This window comes from Xyrauchen texanus, chromosome 33 (genome assembly GCF_025860055.1).
Source record: "Xyrauchen texanus isolate HMW12.3.18 chromosome 33, RBS_HiC_50CHRs, whole genome shotgun sequence".
NCBI classification, from domain to species: domain Eukaryota; kingdom Metazoa; phylum Chordata; class Actinopteri; order Cypriniformes; family Catostomidae; genus Xyrauchen; species Xyrauchen texanus.
The window spans coordinates 12,197,417-12,218,479 of record NC_068308.1 but is presented as its reverse complement, the minus strand read 5'-3'; the positions used below and the strand labels follow the sequence as shown (position 1 = coordinate 12,218,479).

General features: G+C 35.1%; 3 protein-coding genes across 3 annotated transcripts in view; 1 reads left to right on the top strand and 2 right to left on the bottom strand.

Moving 5' to 3' along the window:
* Nucleotides 1-2,637: 2,637 nt before the first annotated feature.
* Nucleotides 2,638-7,651, bottom strand: LOC127627238 (cyclin N-terminal domain-containing protein 1-like). The gene is made up of 7 exons (XM_052103580.1): nt 7,498-7,651; nt 7,079-7,154; nt 6,096-6,276; nt 5,851-6,013; nt 5,605-5,749; nt 5,011-5,107; nt 2,638-2,739 (listed from the first exon to the last, which is right to left on the bottom strand). The coding sequence occupies exons 1-7, from the start codon at nt 7,649-7,651 to the stop codon at nt 2,638-2,640; spliced, it is 918 nt and encodes a 305-aa protein (XP_051959540.1).
* A 788-nt stretch (nt 7,652-8,439) lies between these two features.
* On the top strand, nt 8,440-13,821 carry LOC127626982 (cytochrome c oxidase assembly factor 3 homolog, mitochondrial). Its single transcript, XM_052103160.1, has 2 exons — nt 8,440-8,668; nt 13,196-13,821. The coding sequence occupies exons 1-2, from the start codon at nt 8,464-8,466 to the stop codon at nt 13,297-13,299; spliced, it is 309 nt and encodes a 102-aa protein (XP_051959120.1). The 5' UTR covers nt 8,440-8,463; the 3' UTR covers nt 13,300-13,821.
* LOC127626971 (serine/threonine-protein kinase WNK4-like) overlaps nt 13,819-21,063 on the bottom strand; it is a 76,934-nt gene continuing 69,689 nt past the window's right edge. The window contains exons 19-21 of the mRNA XM_052103144.1: nt 19,001-19,206; nt 17,158-17,258; nt 13,819-15,678 (exon numbers count right to left, since the gene is read on the bottom strand). Coding sequence (XP_051959104.1) covers nt 15,676-15,678; nt 17,158-17,258; nt 19,001-19,206 — 310 coding nt within the window. The 3' untranslated portion in view covers nt 13,819-15,675. The remainder of the gene's footprint in view (nt 15,679-17,157; nt 17,259-19,000; nt 19,207-21,063) is intronic.

Here is a 21,063-nt window from a genome sequence, read left to right as displayed (position 1 = left end):
CCACCATGTTGCACAAGTCTCTTTATATAATCGTCATTATTTGACTTATTTTCTTGTTCCAAGGATGCTGAGAGTCAGTGAGAAACATGGAAATTACTTTGGCACCAACCCATAGATCTGAACAGCAGAATCAGTCGCTTTCACAGAGGAAATAACCCTATCATGCAACACTGTTCACTGTCAGTGGGTGGAAGCCTACACAATTCCACTTTTATTTCTGTTGCTATAAAAAAACAGAAAGAACTCTCAAGGGCAACAAGCTCAATATAAGTGATTGTCAATGCATGTGTTATGTGATCAACTGTGGTACGATTCCCACTGCAGATATTGCAATGATCAAACAATTTTGAGTTTCTTTGGGGGTGGGGTGGCATCAGTGCCCATTAATCCCTCTACACAAGCATGGCAACAGTAGCTGCATAACAACTGGTTGGTAAAGAGAAGCAAAAGGAAAGCGGCTGAAGGGCTGACTTGCTTACTTGGCAAGTCAAAATGGGAATTCCCCATTGACTGGTAAAAGGCTCAGGTTGCTATGGTGATCACATGGAAGTGATGGAGTCTTGGCATGTGCTTCCACAGCATGATACAGGATGGCAATAGCCACATTTGCACTGATATGATAAAACTGCCATTTACCACTTTTCAAGTGTTTTTCAAGAACTGTGCTTTTCAAGAACTGTGACAAATCATCCAATAAAAACAGATTTAGAAAAGCTTACTAGTTGTAGCTACAATGAATGAAATGTCAAAATCCAGAAAAGCTTCGACTTTGTAATATATATTGTAATACATTTCAAAATTATTTTATTTACTCAGAAAAATCCAAAAAATATTGTCCACATAATGAGAGCTATGGGCCACCAGATAGGAAACATTTTCAGCCAGAGACTTGTTAACTTCCCCTCAAGAGGTGTCTTTCTATTAGTAAAGAAATTAAATAAAAGGGCCGTTTATTAGGAATATGGTAACTTTAAAACCTGTTCTATATATAATTGCCACTGTTGTCTTGGTGGGTCTTTTTAAAGGTGAAGTGTGTCATTTCTGCACCAAAGAGACCTGCAAAATAATGACTGTTTTCAAAAACAGTAAGTTTTAAACACAGCTTGCCCCAAACTCAATTGGTTGAGCAAATTGTGTAATGTCTGGCCCATACAGGCCACTCAACAAACAGATTGCAATTTCTTTGTTACCACTGGTGGTGCAGAAATTACACATTTCACCTTTAAAGTGATAGTTTAAAAATGAATCTCTCATTTACTCACACTCATGCCATCCCAGATGTGTATAGCTTTCTTTCTTCTGCAGAACACAAACAAAAATTTTTAGAAGAATATCTTTGTAGGTCCTTACAATGCAAGTGAATGGTGACCAAAACTTTGAAGCTCCAAAAAGCACATAAAGGCATCATAAAAATAATCCAGATGACTCCAGTGGTTAAATCCATGTCTTCAGAAGCGATATGATAATTGTGGGTAAGAACAGACCAAAATATAACAAACTTTTTACTATAAATCTTGACATAAGCAGTCTTCTTGGCAATCATGATTTCAAGCTTGATTACACTTCCTAGCACCATTTAGCGCTCTGTGCATGCGTCAAGCACTGTAGGAAGTGTAATCGAGCTCAAAATCATGGTCATGCCTAGAGACAGCAATGGTAAGATGAACAGTCAAAAGGGAGTTATAATTTGGTCTGTTCTAACTCAATATCAATTAGATTACTTCTGAAAACATGGATTAAACCACTGGAGTTTTATGGATTACTTTTTATGCTGCCTTTTTGTGCTTTTTGGAGCTTTGGTCACCATTCACTTGCAATGTATTGACTTACAGAGCTGAGACATTCTTCTAAAAATCTTCGTTGTGTTCTGCAGAAGTAAGAATGTCATACACATCTGGGATGGCATGAGGGTGAGTAAATGATGATGAGAGAATTGAAATTTTTGGGTGAACAATTAAACTGAAGCCATTCAGTTTGTTTTGGTTGTCAAGTTTTTTAGTGAAAATGACAGATATCTCAAAGAACATGCTTCATAGGTAACCAATGATCAGATTGTACTTAAAATGTGTATTATGTCAAATGTCAAAAAAAGTTACTACGACAACAGCACTTTAATTAAACCAGCCACTTGACAACATGCAATTTCTCGATAGCACGAGCTAGTTAGATGACTATAATAGAGTAAAAATAATAGAATGGTTACATTTTATAATTTTTAACTTTAAAATATAACTATGGTTATTAAAGGTTTAGGTTTTTCTATGACCATTTAAATATTTTACACATGCTGCTACTATTTATCTGATATACATCTGTTCATTGTGAAGGAGTGGCACAGAAATCTCCACAAATAAATTCCTAATTTCTTTTGGAAATGTATGCACAATACAACATAAATGGCAAATTTTCTCTTTCAGTTTAATACTTACAATATTTATGTATTGTTTATGTATATTTATAGTATGTTTACATTGACAGAAAGCAAATAAGAGAATTTAAAGTAGGAGGAAAAAAATTATTCTCACGTTTTCTTTTTTTTTTTTTTTACCATCACCAGTATTGGCTTTATCTGTACTCTGGCTCTAAACGGGTCCTCACAATTTATACATTTGATTTCACACATAGAATTGAAAGAAGTCACATGGGTTTCATCTTGGTGATGTGCATCAGGGTGACATATGCAAACTCCATGATACTCTGGCCAGATATCCCTGTGATTCCTGTCAGCTCCTGCACTACCTACAGATCAAAACCAATAACCAAACACACTAGAAATCCATCATGAGCTAGAAACTCTTCACTCAAAGATGTTTCTTCCATTTACAGAGGTTTTAAGTGTCATCAAAATAAATGTATATTCTCTCACACATGCAAACGATTCATCAAGGAAGTCATTACAGTGTTTGCAAGGCAGCACTCAAACATTCTGGTTAGGGTTAGCTATAAACACTGAACTCTATTAAAGATAAAAAAATTACTTAACTCACTGAAAAACATTTTTACTTTAAAATTTACTTCAAATATATGTAGCAATTTTGCATCACACTTTCTTCAGTAAATTCAATTTATGGATTTTATGTTAGCATAACTACAAAACCTTTGTTACATATATACACAAATGGATCTGTTCATTCAACTATATTTACTTGAAAAGGTATGTCAAACGAATAAGATTTAACAATTAATAGTACGTTGATTCAAACTTTTATATACATTATTGTTGTTACTACTTAATTTAATTGGATCATAAGAAAACATTGACTGAGGTCAGTTATTAAACAATTGATTCCTCAAAGAAGTGCAGATAAAGCTGCACTTCAGTTATGCACGTTCACATGCGCAAGAAAAAATGACACGGATTGAATGAGACAGTAATTTTTAGTTTCAGATGCCATTGTAGAAATGTATTTATTGATTACTTTAATCAATGAGTGAAAGTATCCAATAACAGGATGGTTGCTGAGATTAAGCGAGTAGTATTCAGCTGGTCGTGTGATTGTAAAATGGCAGCCCCCATGTGTGGACCCTCTCCATGTAGAACAAAACAGTTTTTATAAAGTTACTGATATGACTGAAGTCTTCATATTAATGTGAGTGGACATGATTTCCTATGTATATTGCAAAACTACAATTCAATTCATGTCTTTAGGAGTTCTATTGTTCTACAGTTCTATTGAATGCAATCATACCCCCATATAACTAGGTCGTGACAGTGAGGAGGAACGTGATGAAAATAAAGAATAGAAGATGCTAAGCTAATATGCTAACCAGTTAGCTTGTTAGCTTGTAAGAAAATAATTTCAATTTCGCCATTTATATCTTCGCTTTATCAATACGATGTGTCATAATATTAAAGTTAGTTTTTGTTATATTTACTTAAATAAGACCATATTTATCATATAGCGATTGCATATAATATTAAAAGTTCTTTCAGCCAATGAAATCGCTTTGTGATCCAAGGGGGATTTATTTGGAGTAGGTGTGTCTATAGTGAGTGTTCCTTGCGGGAAGCAGTCAATTATACTTGGAATGAACAGGATCCAACATCACCAAAGGACACACTAATCAACCTAATGGTAAAACAAATAATTACAGCAATACAACATCAATAATAATAAAATAGAGCTCAAATCTCTATGAATTATTAATAACATCTAATTAAATGCCCTAATAAGTTCCTTTTGACCAAACAAATGTGCTTAAATTATGCAGTCGCAAGGGTTTATGGGTATTCCCCACAACCTCATTTCGGAACTTGATTGTTTGAATTAGTTGTATTTTTAAGACAAAGTTCAAGGAACTCACAATTATTATTTCACATTATGTATTGCTCGAAGATCACATTCTAATTCATATTTTGTGTTGTATGCATTAATGCAAATTAAGTCAAGCTAAAAATGTTATAAATATGTACGTTTCTGTGTAGAAGCTATTTATTTTCATCCGTTATGTTTGTTGAGCCAACAAATTGTTTAATTCTTTGTTTTTTTCTGTGTGAAAGACCTTATTAACCGACGACATTATTTAAGTTGTTTTGTAGATCATTTCAGCCTTTTGTGTGCTGAATGTTGTGGGGTTTGAAAACATACTTTATAAGATTAAATGTTGAAAATCTCTCTATGACTTACAATAAATCAAATGTAAATGATAATGTCAGAATAATATTTGCATAATGAATTGCAATAGGTCTCGTGATCCTTGCATAATTATTTAACACAGCACTTGTCACTGTATTGTTTAACACAGCAAATGTTGATTCTATTGTGCATCTGTCAGAAAACAAGATGCATGTGGAGGGTCATAAAAATGGCAAAACGTCTCTGATGTGGCATTTTATGTATGCAAATCAAAGCCTTAAATCTGAGCTTAGCTAAAACTTTACACTATTTATTTTCTGCCTTGTAAGCACTGGTATTTCCTCCAGGAAAAGCTAATCTTGTTCATATTCAAACACACTTCACAGCTGAATTACTGAATTATCATAATCTATATTCAATGGTTGAGCTGTACCTTTTCCCATGTGGAAATATGATGAATGAATGCCGCCACAGCAATGACTCCAACTCCCAAAAGCATGAAGTCTTCTGTCACTGACACAAACTTGGCTCTGTTGCAAACATTTAAAGATTTACTTTAAATCAAGCCGTGGCAGCCCCAAACACCGCACGGTGAAGTGTGTAACTTCTAGCTCCACCAAACGGAATAGAATGTATAATGCTTGTTTCCAAACAACCCCCTAGTCTCAAATCTTTCATTGTTCAGAACAATAGAAAGTCCCACTACAAACTCATGGCATTGCTCGAGCCAGAAATCGACATGTTGGATCTCTCAAAACAACAGAGCAATGTTTTTAGTGTTTACATATTGTTTTTTTGGAAATCAACCTACTAACAGCTTATTTAAAGTATCCAAAAAGTAGTCCATGCGACTTGTGCATTATACGACATGAGAGAGACAGAATTTTCATTTTGAGTTAAACTTTCCCTTTAAGCCATTAGAAGAGAGTAATTTTACAATTAATAGATTACATGCTTCATCTTTAAAGACGTCACTAGTGAGAGTGGATTACAAAAAACAAGTAGGGATATTAAAACAAACCTGTACCTTTGCTCATGGGCCGGACTGTGGCATCCAGTGGCAGATATGAGCAATGAGTGGTAGATTGGCTCCCTCTGCAGGTAAATAAACTGCAGTACATAGATGCACAAGTGGTGCAGATGTGCCACAGGGGTGGTTGGATCATTATGGCCTATGTGAGGGTACAATACACAATGTTATAGACTGTTTGGTTTAACTGCAATCTAAAGTTATCTGAGAAATACAGCCAGAATTGAGGTTGAGTAAACTTACCCAGCACTTCCAAAAGTGTCTCCACATACAGTAAAGCATTTGGAACATTCAAATTAAAGTTGAGAGTTTTCAAAATGAAAATCTCTGTGTCCAAAAGTTTCTCTTTGGAACAAGGGTAGTTGACCGTCTGCAGATATCTCAGTGCAGTGTCGTTGTTCACAAGCTTGGTAACAAAAATTAACAAATACAACACTTCACAGCATAATGGAATATTTGTTTTGTTCATGTTGATGATATCTACCTACGTTTGAATGCAGGTCCAGTTTACTGGCTATCTGAACACTTGAGAAGATGAAGAGAAAGAACTTCTCCTTGAGTGTTTGATAGATGAGATCCTCATAGTTTCCTTTGTCCCCACATAATGTGTCTTGTGTTGCCTGACTCTTCTGGCTGAGGATTCGATCTTCAAGATGTTTTGTCATACACCTTCAGTATGAAAAAGTGAAGGTGTTTTAAAGAGGTTTACATTGAATAATGGTTATCCTTAAAGGAATAGTTCACAGAGAAATTAAAATTATTTAATCATTTACTGACCCTCATGCATCCCAGATGTGTATGACTTTCTTCCGCAGAACACAAACGAAGATGTTTAGAAGAATATTTCAGCTCTGTAGGTCTATACAATGGAAGTGGATGGGGACCAAAACTTTGAAGCTCCAAAAAGCCCATAAAGGCAGCATAGAAGTAATCCATACGACTCCAGTTGTTAAATCCATGTATTCTGATTGATCCAATCGGTTTGGGTAAGAACAGTCCAAAATGTAACTCTTTTTCACTATAAATATTGACATCAGTAGTCTTCTTGGCAATAATTTTTCAAGCTCAATTACACTTACTAGCACCATCAAGCGCTCTGCGCATCCATCAATCACATGTAAGTGTAATAAAGCTTGAAATCATGATTGTGTCTTGAGACGGAAATGGAAAAAAGTACAGTAAAACCTTACATTCAGGTCAGTTCTCACCCAAACCTGATTGGATGGTTTCAGAAGACATGGATTAAACCACTGGAGTCGTATGGATTAATTTTATGCTGACATTATGTGCTTTTTGGAGCTTCAAAGTTTTTGTCACCATTCACTTGCATTGTGTGGACTTACAGAGCTTAAATGTGCTTCTAAAATCTTTGTTTGTGTTCTGCAGAAATAATAAGTCATAGACATCTGGGATGTATGAGTGATAAACTATTTGATTTTTGGGTAAACTATTCTTTAATTTTATAAATTACCTCTCCAGTAACTCAATGGCATTGTATCCAACCACTGGGTCAAATCCAAGCTCCTCACACAGAAGAAATACACTCTCTGTGGAGCACAACGAATATTTGTGTTATATATATATATATATATATATATATGTGTGTAAGTATTTGTGATAATAACAAAAAGTAACATGACACTACCACATTTTTGGACATGTACCATGGTGGTCTCAAGGTGTTCTTTTAAGTTCTTTGGAGTATCATATAAATGAAATGGTATTTAAATATATAGTTCAGTAACATAATCAAACAGTACCATACATAAAAGTGTGATGTTATTACATCTAATACATCACACATTCATAGTGCCATCAGCACAGTACTTTTTGTAAGGGTCTGGAAGGTTTGACTTGTCTGTTAGGTGCGTGTGAGGCGATCACACTTACCCACTATTTTCTGATCTCTAAACTTTCCACAGATATTTGATACATTTTCCATGTTGGTTTTGTTTCTTTTGTTGAGGTCACTCAGAGTATCAGTTAAAATGTCTGATGACACCTCTCCAAACTTTCTATTTTCATTGGGAGGTCTTTTAGCCATTGTATGCTCGTAAAGAGTTGTCATTTCACAACACAAGTGGTATAGATTGGTTGTATTCAGTTCACTCGGTGATCGTTTTCGAAACGAAGTAAAAACTGTTGCGATTAACTACACAGTGGATAGCGATTGGCGAAATTTTGTCATCAAATAGCTGAGGGGGGAGCCACGCTACAGGTCCTGCTGGGGGCGATCGACGACAGAGAAAAGCTGCCGAATCCTCCGTTCAAGCCACAGTCAAATCACATTTCTTTATTTTTTTAAAGGAGATATCTAGATGTCAAAATGTATATTAATTTAAATATATTAATCACAATTATTATGATATGATATAAACAAAATTTAAATATGGCCTTCCAATATCTATATAATATGTTTTATAAATGCTTATCCATGACTCTGATTGGTCCATCCTCCCCGGCGCTGAGAAAACTAACAGTTAATTCATGGCAACACTGTTAATATCTTGCTTAAGTGCTTTCTGAATGATATTTACACCTGAATTATGACAGCGAGGAGCTTTAATATTGCTTTTTCAATAATAAGTGAAAATGTATTGATTTATTAATGTATTTATTTCGAGTTTACTTTAAGTATTATTCGTCCAGCCCATTTTTAAATATGTACATACGACATAGTGTTAATTTTGAAATATGTGAATTGTTTGTAAACAGAAAATATATATTTATTTTTATTTTATTTTGTATTTTTTTTATTAACAACTGCGGAACGGTTCAAAAAGCTGCGCAAAAGCGGTGCAGCCATGACGAGAAAAAAAACACCTTGCATTGCGTCACACCAACCGCTCTTGAAACATGGCAGACAAGAGTAGTCAAGGGGACCCGAAGCCAGAAGCCCAATTTGCTAAGAGATTAGACCCTACAAAAGATGGTTTGAGCAAAGAACAGTTGCAGTTCATCCGACAAGTGGAGATGGCGCAATGGAAGAAGAAAACCGACAAGCTCCGGGGTCGCAACGTTGCGACAGGGCTCGCCATCGGAGCTGTAGTACTCGGCATTTGTATCCTTTCTGTTACACAAGGTTATGACATGACTTAAATAAGAGTAAAGCTACCTTACAGCCTGGGATGATGTTTTTATCGTGAATATTCCGCACAAGTGCGATGAATGGTAGTAATATTTAGTCCGCAGATCTACAGTAATCGGTGCTACACGTGGATGCGTTACTTAATTATCAAACAATTTGACAAGAGTGCGGATATCATGAGTAGACCTTATAATTAATTGCTATTTATAAATATTATTATTGTATTCCTATGAATACCCTTATTAATGGTATTTTGGCAGGTACAGTGATGTATGTACTTTGACTTATAATCATGATACTGAATGATTACCATCGTGATGTATAATGCTATTTACATGCTACCTGCCCAGAAAAAAACACAATTATAGTGCCACCATACGTTTTTGTATTTCATTACATGATCAAAAGTGCAGATATCATGATGAGTAGACAATGACAATGTTTACGTGTTCTGCCTTGTGGCAAGCTGAACTCTAAAACTAGTTTAAACATCACTTATAATAATAATAATTATTATTATTATATCATACTGAGTTGTGTGTGAGCAGTTTTAAGCATATCCAAATGATCCAAAACAATGACAAAAAAAACTTGTTTTTGTGTTACTTGTAATAGTGAGACACTGTACCTAAAGAACATACACACATGCTTTAAAAAAAAAAAAAATCTTTAAATAATATTGAGAAGAGCATGCTATGGATTAAACTGTGTCATTCCTCATTCCCGTATGAACATGTAGACTATAACATAAACGAGGACACTCTACGCAAGGGCGTTGCAGCCGTGGGGGTCACGTCCCCCGTACTCTTTAAAAAGGTGATTTTTGTCCCCTGCACTTTTTCAGGCTAAACCCCATATTGAGTCCAAATGGTGAATTTGTATTAGGGCTGCACAATTTAATTAGAAAAACTAAATTGCAATTACAATAACGCCTACCACGATTATGTAATTGTGAAAACTGATAATTACAGCGTTCAATTTAAGTTGCATCAATGGTGGTTTCTCTTTACAGTGAGTTTTTGCAGCGGTTGAGTATTTGAACCAATCACTAACAGGTTCGTTGAGCAGTGAAAAGGCAATGGCCAATCAGAGCCACTTAGATTAGTCCTCTGTCCTATCAGTAATGTCATCTGAATGCCCAGATAATTGCTTTATGTTCCACCTCTGTTCACGGTAGCACACTGAAATTAATACTGAAGACACATCGAAACTCAAAAATAAGCTGTAGAACAAGAGCGAAAATAATTTATTAATTATTTTGGATTCATTGCATATTGCACCACTCACTTTGAACGTAATTGTTAAATAAACTGCAAATGAGCAACACGACAACTAAAATGTTCCCATTCATAGAGCACAGACGCAGTGTAAATAATTGATTTATTATGCTTGTTAGACAGCTTTGTTTTTAATGAGATCATTTGCGAGAGTGCAGAACTTTGTGCGGAGCGTCATTGAGCTCGCGCCGAAATGCAGGTCTTAAAAAGTGTAAACCTGCAGTGAGTGAATAATTAAATGTATTCTTCACCATAGATATCCATTTAAAATAATTTTATTAAGCCTAACATTAACAAACATTATTAAAATATTTAATGCTTAAAAGATTCTTAAAGGAAAATGGAGCGCAGCTCGTATCCACCAATAAAATCTGCTACTCTGAAGAACCGCACATTTGCTTATTTTGTGATGTCACAGAAATTTAATATTTTAATCGGCATTAATAATTGCGATTTACAGTATAAAAGGGCAATAATTGACAATTAAGATTTTTGCATATCGTTCTTGATTGGCAGCATTACATGAAATGAACTGCAGAAAAAAATAAGTACAATCTTACTTTTAAGCACATATTGTAAATCCACTTGTAAGTGGAGTTTATTTTAGTCTTCATTAAATTCTGCTTTTTATATTATGTTTGTGAGGTAAAAAAGTCTGATTGGTTGGTTTGGCCAATTTAAGCAGATTACTAGATCTGTGTTAAATATGTGAAGCTATTTTTAATATCAGCTAATTTTTTACCTCTATGTTGGTGTGCCGTCGACAAACTGTAGGAAAAAAGATAGATCAGCTGTGTTATTAGAACACTTATGCATTTTAATGAAGTCAATAGATATGTAGACATGCTTTTTATACATGAAAACACACAGATGTTATTGAAACTCATAATTATTATAAGACTATTATTGTTGTCTTTTGATAAAAGTCAGCAGCTCACAAACTGTAGGGAAATACAAATTCTAAAGGATTAACACTAACTCATTTCACACACTCATTTGTCAGCACCTTCGGTCATCACTAGAAATGGTCACTGGACAAATCATTAAATGAATCTGAACAAATTTTGGTGAACGTAGTCAAAACACTCGAACCACTTGGATACCTTTAAATCCCACAATGCACAAGCACAGAGTAAAAAATGAATTGTGCACATACACAATTGCCATTATTGTAATTGATTAAATTATTAATTCAGGACCAGCTTGTTCTCAGTAATTTATTGTCATATGTGAAACAGAAGCAAGTGCTCCAAGAGATGCCCTTTATTTTTGCAACTCATTTTGTAAAGTTCTGTTCACTTACATTAATGCTATCAAGTGTGTTATCACCATAAAATGATTATTTTCTGTTTTCAAGTTACTGATAATCATTTGCCTGAATTCTCATTCTCAGTCTTCGCTGTTTTCAGTCAAATTACTGTGTAATTTATCAATTTATTGTGCAAAAAATGTCATAAATATTCACTCCGTTTATGAGAATATTTTGCCAAAAAACTGCACCATTCACGGCAATCTCCCATTCATTCCTATAGGGAGTTCTGCAGAGTGTGTCAGGGCCAGCGACCGAAACCAAGGGGGGGCAGAGCTTAGCGAATGGGAAATTGTCTGGGGAAAAAAACCTTGTCCCCTTCCTCTGGTACACCACTTCTATTAATTTTACAGTTATTCATTTTTTACTCATTTTGTTTTCATGGGTCAAGCATTAGTGCAAGGTCTAACAAGCGTGCAAAAAAGCTAAACAAAAGAATGAATAGTTAAAAAGTTATGGTTGTCCTTTAATTTCATGTCATTGGTGTTATTAATGTTAAAATCTTGTATTTTGAAAATACAAAAAGTTGTGGAAAAGAACTCCCAAGGTCAAAGTTCAGAGGAAGATGATTTTCCCACCATGTTGAAAAACGTTTTAAATTGACATTTTAATCATGATTATTTTTATTTTTTACATGGTTCATTGAAATATGACATTGATTAAAGGCCCCGATATATTTCCGGAGAAGTTCTTATTCGTTCTTTGTTCAGGGGTAAAAAGAAGTTCTAAACAGCAGAGCAACAGTCTACTGTTTCCAAACATTCATACACACACAACACTGCTAATGGGAGGCGTTTAGAGGAGCATATAAATATGAGGACGCTACATGTAAAACCCAAAGTAATGTGACATTAAAAATGTATCCGTTTATCAATGATGTTATGCCTCATTCTATGAGTAGAATTCATATGAGGTCAGTAAAGAAGCTGTTTTAACCTTTTGACGAAGATTTCAAGTAATATATATGCAGTGGAAATTTTTTAATTTGTCTTGTTTACATTCTGAATTCATGACGCTAATGCGCTAACACGCTATACGGGGCCATAATATGCGCCGGTTACACTCTGTTATTGTAATTTATGATGACACTGATACTACTACTAAGATAGGTTTATAAAAGGGTGTTAAAGTTCAGAATAAAGACAAAATGATGCTACGAGAGGCATATCTTACTTTAGACAGATGTGAATGGCCTTCACTGCAGATGACACGTGAGTGAATGAGCACTTGAGTGTATTTGTTTCATTTGGTAGATTAATTAAACATATGACATGGTCTTGCACGCCGGTGTGTTGAATACTGATTGAGGTAGGTGGAGCTTCAGGTCACACCTACCTGTGACGTGGACCATTGGCGGCAAGAATTTGTTAAGCAGTCGGTTAGAAGTTTTCCTAAAAGTTCACACAGGCGAACGCAAAAATAAAACACCTTTTGGCCAGATTTGGTTCAAAATGACGTCACACCTGTTTGTACTTCGAATTCGTATTAAGTATAAATGGGCCTCAATATGTCGTTGTTTAATGTTCATGTGAAAGATTTTTATTGAAAAAATTATATATATATATATATATATATATATATATATATATATATATATATATATATATATAATGGTAAAATATATTGATTTTAGTCTGATCCGTGGTGGAAGTTTTGTGATGCTATTGACACCATCTTAGAAAATTTATATTTTAAAATAATTTGTCACTAGTGTCACAACCCTTGATTAATTTGTGAAACATAATAAAATAAAGGACAACAGTCAATTTGTCCTTGATGAATACAAATTAACGACAATTAAATGGCTCAGTCTCGTTGAAGTTGCTTAAATCGCTCACAGCACATTCATATTAGGTTTTACTCTGTTGGACTGTATATCTGAGTGTACCATTTGCCTTCACCACTTATTCACAGATGGCTACACTTTCTACTCTGTATCCCAAGAAAAAGTCATGGATGAAATAGATGAAGAAGCCAGAACTGCAAAAATACGTGTTCCAAAGACCGGAGCGAACTAAACTGTCCTGGTTTTGATCTGCAGGGAACGGTTTGCACTGACTGTAATGACATGAACATGACAAGGGACAAAAGTGGCAACACAAGTTGAAACCCATTCAGCAGAGGGCGCTAGATACCGACGAGACTCTTCAATCAATGATTAAATGTTTAGTTTGACTGGAAAGTGAGGAGGAATGCATCATTTGCCAAGCCACTTACTCATATTTACCGTAAAAACGTGTTTCTGTATGTTTCCATCTTCATGGAACAATCTTATTGTGCAGTTTTAAACAACGTTAGTGTGGAGACATGGAAAGTGTTATACTCGCTCTCTTATGCCAAGAACAGCTTTACACCACACTTACCGGGTATCCTACAATGGACAAAGATAGATAATCCTAATACAGATCATTTAAATTATGGCTTCTCTAATTTGTTGTAAAGATTGTTTGTTTTCATTTGCCTTTGTTCATTTTTTTTAAGAACACAATAAACGTGTCCTAATCATTATATGTCTCTAAAATGAATATGCAAACCAACAACAGTCATCTTTATTTAAATGTATTGGTTTAAATGTACAAAAATGATTTAGAACATTGTATTTATTATAAGACAGAAAAGGCACAGCATGGAAGTGTTGCATTGCACATTGAAGCAATCAGTATCAAATAGAGCATGAAGTCACATTTACCTCAATCTGAAACACATTTACAAACTCTATTGTGCACTGTGCATATATACGGCATTCATACATTGTCACAGTTTTAATGAACTAATAATGGGTGTTATCATATTAAAAGACCTGTTCATGATGCAATTGGCATATTTGTGTGAAATTAAGCCCAACATACATTCTGTATGCAAAGGTACAATGCATCTAAACAGGAAACACTATATAATACTACAAAGCCATGTTGGTATACATAGTTAACTTTTACTGTCAGTTACCCATCTGATTGAATCGTTCACATTCAGAATACCTCTTGAATGATTTATGTAGGCATGTCTCATAAGTTAAACAGAAAATCAACAGTGATTTTACCATGTATTGTACATTGTAAAGCCACTGGTATGGAACTTTGAGCCATGTGTCAAAGTGCAGTGCGTATAATTTTACATTTGTGTTTAATTTAATCTATGGCTGAAACTTAATTTTGACTTTTGGTTCATTGCTTAATACATTGGTATTTCCATAACAGGTAAATTATAGTGAAACTGATGAACATAAGCATTAAAAAAATATATAAATATACACACGCATAAGCAATGCTTAACATTGAAAACATTTAAACTTTAAAGTTAAGAAGTTCTGCATCTCAATGGATAGGCATTTTAAAGCTGGCATAATAAATCAGTACCACAATTCAAAAATAATATATTTTTAACCCATCCACCCTCTCTCTCTCTCTCTCTAGGACATTATATATATTTAATACACCACTGTTTTTTGTTCACATTATTACTACGGTCATAGGAGACCCTAACAGGCTCTGATTTGAAAAAAAGTCAAACATACTTTATGCAGAAGTCAAACAGAAATATTAAACATTTTATGGTGATTGTCACTTTTCTACTGAAGTTTCTACAGCGCACACACAGGCAGTAGAAGACAGCAGGAAAACTGATGTCTAGAAGTGGACCGTTGTTTCAGATGCACCTGTTCAGCAGTTTCTTTCAGTTTGTTTTTAGAAAGTGCAAAAGAGACAGTTAAGAATCATAGTCAGTGCTGAACCATTAGAGAGATCAAATGGAGACATAACACAATGTCACCTTATATCACAAAGTTTGCCGTGGCAACAACATCATAAAACAGCAGAGTCCTGCCAAATGATTGGCTATTCACAAAATTAAGCAAACGAAGGGGCCGTTCACATAGAATACTTGCATTCATTTTTTTATTTTAGCCCCGTCTAGCTGTTTTTGAACACTATATGTGAACAGCTCTTAAGGCATTTACACTAGCATCAGTATATGAAGAAAGGATGCCTTGTCACCAAAGGTGGAAATCACACAGTAATATATATTTAGGGAATACTTCTTAAAATAAGAAACTACATCAGATTTTACAATCTGTAAAATATTTTCTCTGTTTTTCCTATTCAGCCTTTGAGTAGATCTAAATCATTGTATGATTGCCCCAGATGCTAAACCTGAGGCTCTCAATTAACACAGTAGAGTAGTTCAGTCTGATGGATGCATGGGCAATGACTGTGGCTTTATCCTTTGAGCAGAGGACCGGGCGGCAATTGCAAGCCTAAGATTGGCAAAGTGAGTCTCTGTTTTTCTGTGGCTGATTGTCCAAAGTTTTTCTGCTTTAGTCTATAAGGTGGGGTAAGGACAGTCACAAGTTTGAGGTAGTCTGATGTAGTCCTGCCAATATATCTGGCGTAGGCTTCTTACTGATGAGAGAAGAGAAAAAGAGAGAGAGCATTCACATTTGGATGCATGAAAATGTCAGTGAGAAAAACACAAGTCATGCTTACAGGGGTCATTTGTTATATATACAGTGGCAAGAAAAAGTATGTGAACCTTTTAGGATTAGCAGTTTTTCTGCATTAATTGGTCATACAATATAATCTCATCTTCATCAAAGTCAGAAGTATAGACAAACCACAATGTGCTTAAGCAAACAACACACAAACAATTATAATATTTCAAATATTATTGAACAAATCCCATTAAACATTCACAGTTCTGTGGAAAAAGTAAGTGAACCCTTGGATTTAATAACTGGTCGAGCCTCCTTTGGCAGCAATAACCTCAACCAAGTGTTTTAGGTATCTGCAGATTAGACCTGCACAACATTCAGAAGGAATTTTGGACAATTCTTCCTCACAGAACTGCTTCAGATCAGCCATATTATTAAGATGCCCAGTGCCCTTTTTACGCCATATGTAGTGCTGCATGTTTTTCTCAAACAATTCAACCTTAGTCTCATCAGTCCAAAAAACATTTTCCCAGTAGCGTTGTGGACTGTCAAGGTGGCCTTTGGCAAACTTCACCCACACAGCAATGCTTTTGTTGAAAAGCAGTGGCTCTCTTCATGGTGTCCTGCCATGTTTTCTGTATAGTAGACTCATAAAAATAGATGTTAACCAGTTCCAATGTTTCTTTCAAGGCTTTAGCTGTCACTCAATGGTTCTTTCTCTTTTTTTACCTCATTGAGCATCCTGAATATCTAAGTTATTTGAGATAACTTTTTAACCCTTTCCAGCTTTATGCAAAGCAACAATTCTTGATCGCAGGTCTTCTGAGATCTCTTTTTTGAGAGGTATGTTCCACGTCAGCAGATGCTTCTTGTGAATTGAAAATTCTAAAGAAATGCTTTTTATAAGTCAAAGTAGCTCTAACCCACACTTCCAGTATCTGGACTGGATGCCAGGTTTGCAAACTCCTGACTGTAATTAGCTTCTGTTGACATCATTAGCCTAGGAGTTCACATCCTTTTTCCAACCTACACTGTGAATGTTTGAATTATGTTTTCAATATGTACAAGAACAATACAATAAATTGTGTGTTATTAGTTAAAACAGATTATGTTTGTTCATTATTGTAATTTAGATGAAGATCAAACAAGATTTTATACTAAAATGCAAGTAATTCCAAACGGGTTCACATACTTTCTCCTGACATTCTATATAAATATATAATATTTTAAATATTTAATAATAAATATATTGTTACAATTTTATAAATAAACGTTACGCTGGTTAACATTTTGTAGACCAGCGATGCAGAAAAGTTTTAATTATTAAAGCAGATGTAATTAATGCTTAAATAATGCTTTTAACAAACAGACTTCAGGAACTAATTATACTCATTAAATGAGGGAAAACCTGTACTGAATGCAATGCCTGTAATCAGTAGAATAATCTTACTATTCTAGTAAAATCAGGGGCAAAAGTCACTCCTTTAGTAGGCCTTGAACCTTCCAGGGAACTGCTGCTGCTGCCACTCAAGGAATTTTTCCTCATGATCCCTGTGGACCAATTACAGCACAGGAAAACGTTAAACATTTCATTTAGCTGATAACATGTTTCTTTCAATTAAGAATAGGGATGGGCAATACCACTTCATTTCTTTTCGATCCGATACCAAGTATTTTTAGGCCAGTATCACCAATATCCAGACCAATACGATACCTCCGATAAGTCTTTGGATAAAGTTAGTAACTTAAATGATTACTTACATTTTTTATATATTTATAGGCCTAAGCAGGAAATTATTAGGCTGCTTTGTTTACCTTTTAAAAATGTGTAAGTATAAGCAACATATAAAACCCCAAAATGAACCATAGATCTTATTATATGGCTATATATTCCTAAAACCAAGTTACAATATGGATACTACTGTAATGCTGTAGCAAAACCATGGTTACTGCCAAAAAATAAATAAAACATGGTTCTACAGTCATTGTTGCTAGTCATAGTTAATACAATATTACTGCAGTAAATCCATGGGTAGTTTTCATAAGGGTATAATTTATTAACGCATATTAAAGATCATTATCAATGTTTTAACACCTCTTAATTTAAATGAGCCTGTAAAAATGGTCACACAGATCCATTATAATACATGTCATGTGTAGGTTTGTCATTACTTGGTGAGAATTACTCCAGATGCTGTTTATCTGTCATTACCTCAGTAAAGCATTGTACCATCTTTGAATGAGTGCTGTCTGACTGCTGGTGTATTTTAACATTTATGTGCATCAAGATGAGCAGAAGGAAAAATAGTTCTGGTGTTCAATTCACAATTCACTAATATAATTCTTTTTTTTCCACTTCGATGCTTATGAGATGCATTCACCTTCATGTTATCTAAATAATAAGATCACTAGTTTAAAAAAAAAAAACTACTTCAGAATTTATATTTTTATGTGAGGATTGATATTCTTGATACCACATCAGTATCAGAAGTATCGATACTTTAATATCGATCAGCCCATCCTTAATTAAGAACATAATAGCATTTTTAGCCTGAACTAAAACCAGTTCTATGGCTCCGTTCCAAAACCTAATAAGCTACTTACATAGGCAGCATTTTAAGGTTGTTAACCTGTAGGCAGAATCACATTTAAAATGTAGGCAGAATCACATGTACGCTTCATGGAGAAGATCATTTCATAACGCACTGCGATAAACTCAGAACTAAAAAAATCCAACTAAGATGATAAATATACTAATAATTCATTAAAATACTGATAAAAATAGTTAAATATAATTAAAATGGATCAGTTTTCACAATATTTGTGTGCTATCTATTTAATGCGTATTAGTGTATTGTGGTGTTAGCTTAGCAACAAGCTAATGCCAAACCTTATTAAAAATCAATTGTGAGTCGAGCCTCCGGTGTGAATTTTTTTGTCAGGAAAATGCTACTTTGGTCGAAGAAACTATAATCTAACCTTAACCTAACCCTTACAAATCAGGTAGTACTTTACTCATAAATACGACTATTCCCCTGCCATCTCATGTTTGGTTTCAGTGGAGTTTGTTATTTGCATGCTTCCTAGATAATACCGCAATTCTTGTGCTTATGAAAAATTGTTGCCTATGTAAGGTGTTTCTAAATCAGTTACTTATGAGGTTCCATTTCAGTTAGGGTGCTGCCTTAGAAGGTAGCTGTCTTTGTTGGCGGTATGATGGAGCCTATAGTTTCGCCTTAATGATTACGGTTAAAATCGGGATAAATAAAACTTGTTATGGATAAGTGTATCACCTGTTAAAGGGAGAATGTCCACTCTCTGTAGGCTGTTTCGGCGAGATGATGGAAAGTTTCCTCCTTTAGACAGTCGTCGCTGGCGGCTAGACAGCATTGCTGCTGGAGACACAATGCAAGGAGGAACAACCTTCCCCATTTTGGCATATAGTTCCTCTATCTCTCGCTTCTGTATCGTTTGCAGAGTTTGCACCTCACACAGATGCCTGACAGACAGAGGTGAAAAAAGATTTTGAGAGATGAACATGAAGGAAATGCCTTGCAAAAGTAGCAAAAGAGGATTTAGGCTTCAGTTTCACTTCAAGGCAGAAACATACTGTACTCAAGTACGTGAACGCAGACACTTCTAGCTACATAAGCTTGATTTTGTGCGTTGTTGTGTTCAGAAATGTGTCAGACTGCGATTCTTAAGACAATGCAAGTAAGCATTGCATTCTCAACGTCGCTGCTAGGGGCGCTATAGCGGATATCAATGTGAATGTGGATTCTATGGCGAGTGTTCTCTTGCAAGCCAAATACTTATAGCGGAGCAACAGTTTGTAAAGATTATTTCTGAGCAAGTAAGTTAAAGTCGATATATTTATCCTCCTGACACCCGAGCATGACAGCAGTGTGGATTTTCCATTTCCCTTTTTGATTTGTAACTACTAGCTCCTAATAAACATGCAAAAAAACAAATCTAGAGCAAATAGTTTTCCACATATATGGACAGCGGGACTAAGTTGTGAAATTATAAATAATACCAAGCTATAGAAAATCAGTTTGTTTATTATCTTTCCAGGAGTGTTGGAGTTTCATTTTTTTAAGACATTACAGACATTACAGCAGATTTTCTGTAAAGCTGCTTTGGAAAGCACAAATAAAAAAAACTATACACATAAATATGATTTAACTTATGACTTATTAACTTGATTACAATGTTTTTTTTTAGGGATGTCCCGATCCTGAGTATCGCAAGTATCGGATCGGAGCCGATATTGGCATTTTTTAACTGATCGGGTATCGGCGGTCAGCCCGATCACCTTACTCTAATCATTTACGTCATCTGAGCACAATTAACTGACAAGTAACTTAGCATTAGCAACCCCGTGGCTAAAATATCAGCAGTGTGGAAATATTTTAAACTATAAAGCGAAAACTGTCCAACATCCATTTGCAATATCTGCAATACCATCGTTTTGTGAGGAGATATCAATAGAGCTGCGTTCAATATGACCAATTTGATACGACGTGTTAAAACTACGCATGCAGCAGAATACGGCGAGGTCACTAAAACAACACAGGAAAAGGCTGCTGCGCCGAATCAACAAACAGTGGACAAAACCTTTAAAAGGAAGGAAAAATATCCTCGAGAGAGCGAAAAGGCCTAAAAGATTACATAAAAAGTAGTTGAATTCATAGCTTTGGACAACCAGCCCATCTCTGTGGTAGAGAATGCAGGTTTTTGCCGTCTTTTGGAGCTTTTGGTTTCATGCTATGCCCTACAGTCTCGACTACATTTCAGACACCGCCTTACCAGAGCTGTACAGTAAGGCTCGTGACAACGTACGAGGTGATTTAAAACATAATGTGACCGTTGTTAATTTTACAACAGACATTTGGAGCTCTGACGTTTGCCCCATGTCATTGCTCAGCCTCACTGCACACTGGATTGATTCCTCCACTTTCGAGTTTAAGCGTGCAGTCTTGCATGCACACCAGTTTTGTGGATCTAAAAGCCGAACATGTAAAACAGGCCATCAAGGAGATGCTGAACATTTTATTTACTCAGTTATTTTTTAAAACAGACAAAAAACAGTCTGCAGCTCTATTATCTAGGCATATACAAGAATCGGAACGGGACTCGGTATCGGCAGATATTTAATATTTAAAAAATTGGATCGTGGGCCAAAAAAGCTGAACGGGACATTTCTTCAATTTAGCAACAAAATATAAATATTCTTTCAATTAAGTGATAGCCAGTGCTGAAGCATTTTACCAATCAGAAATTAGCATAATTATTTCTGATACAAGTAAAGGCCAGCATCGTCCAATCACAGCCAAGTTCAAATTAATTTATACTT

What these genes read in the sequence shown, in the direction of transcription:
- LOC127627238 (XM_052103580.1), bottom strand. Translation starts at nt 7,651, where the DNA reads ATGGCTAAAAGACCTCCCAATGAAAATAGAAAGTTTGGAGAGGTGTCA. An exon ending in GACACTTTTGGAAGTGCTGG is followed by an intron (nt 5,750 to 5,850) that starts GTAAGTTTACTC and finishes ACCCTCACATAG; the next exon opens with GCCATAATGATCCAACCACC. An exon ending in AGTCCGGCCCATGAGCAAAG is followed by an intron (nt 5,108 to 5,604) that starts GTACAGGTTTGT and finishes TGTTTGCAACAG; the next exon opens with AGCCAAGTTTGTGTCAGTGA.
- LOC127626982 (XM_052103160.1), top strand. Translation starts at nt 8,464, where the DNA reads ATGGCAGACAAGAGTAGTCAAGGGGACCCGAAGCCAGAAGCCCAATTT. An exon ending in AGCTGTAGTACTCGGCATTT is followed by an intron (nt 8,669 to 13,195) that starts GTATCCTTTCTG and finishes ACTTATTCACAG; the next exon opens with ATGGCTACACTTTCTACTCT.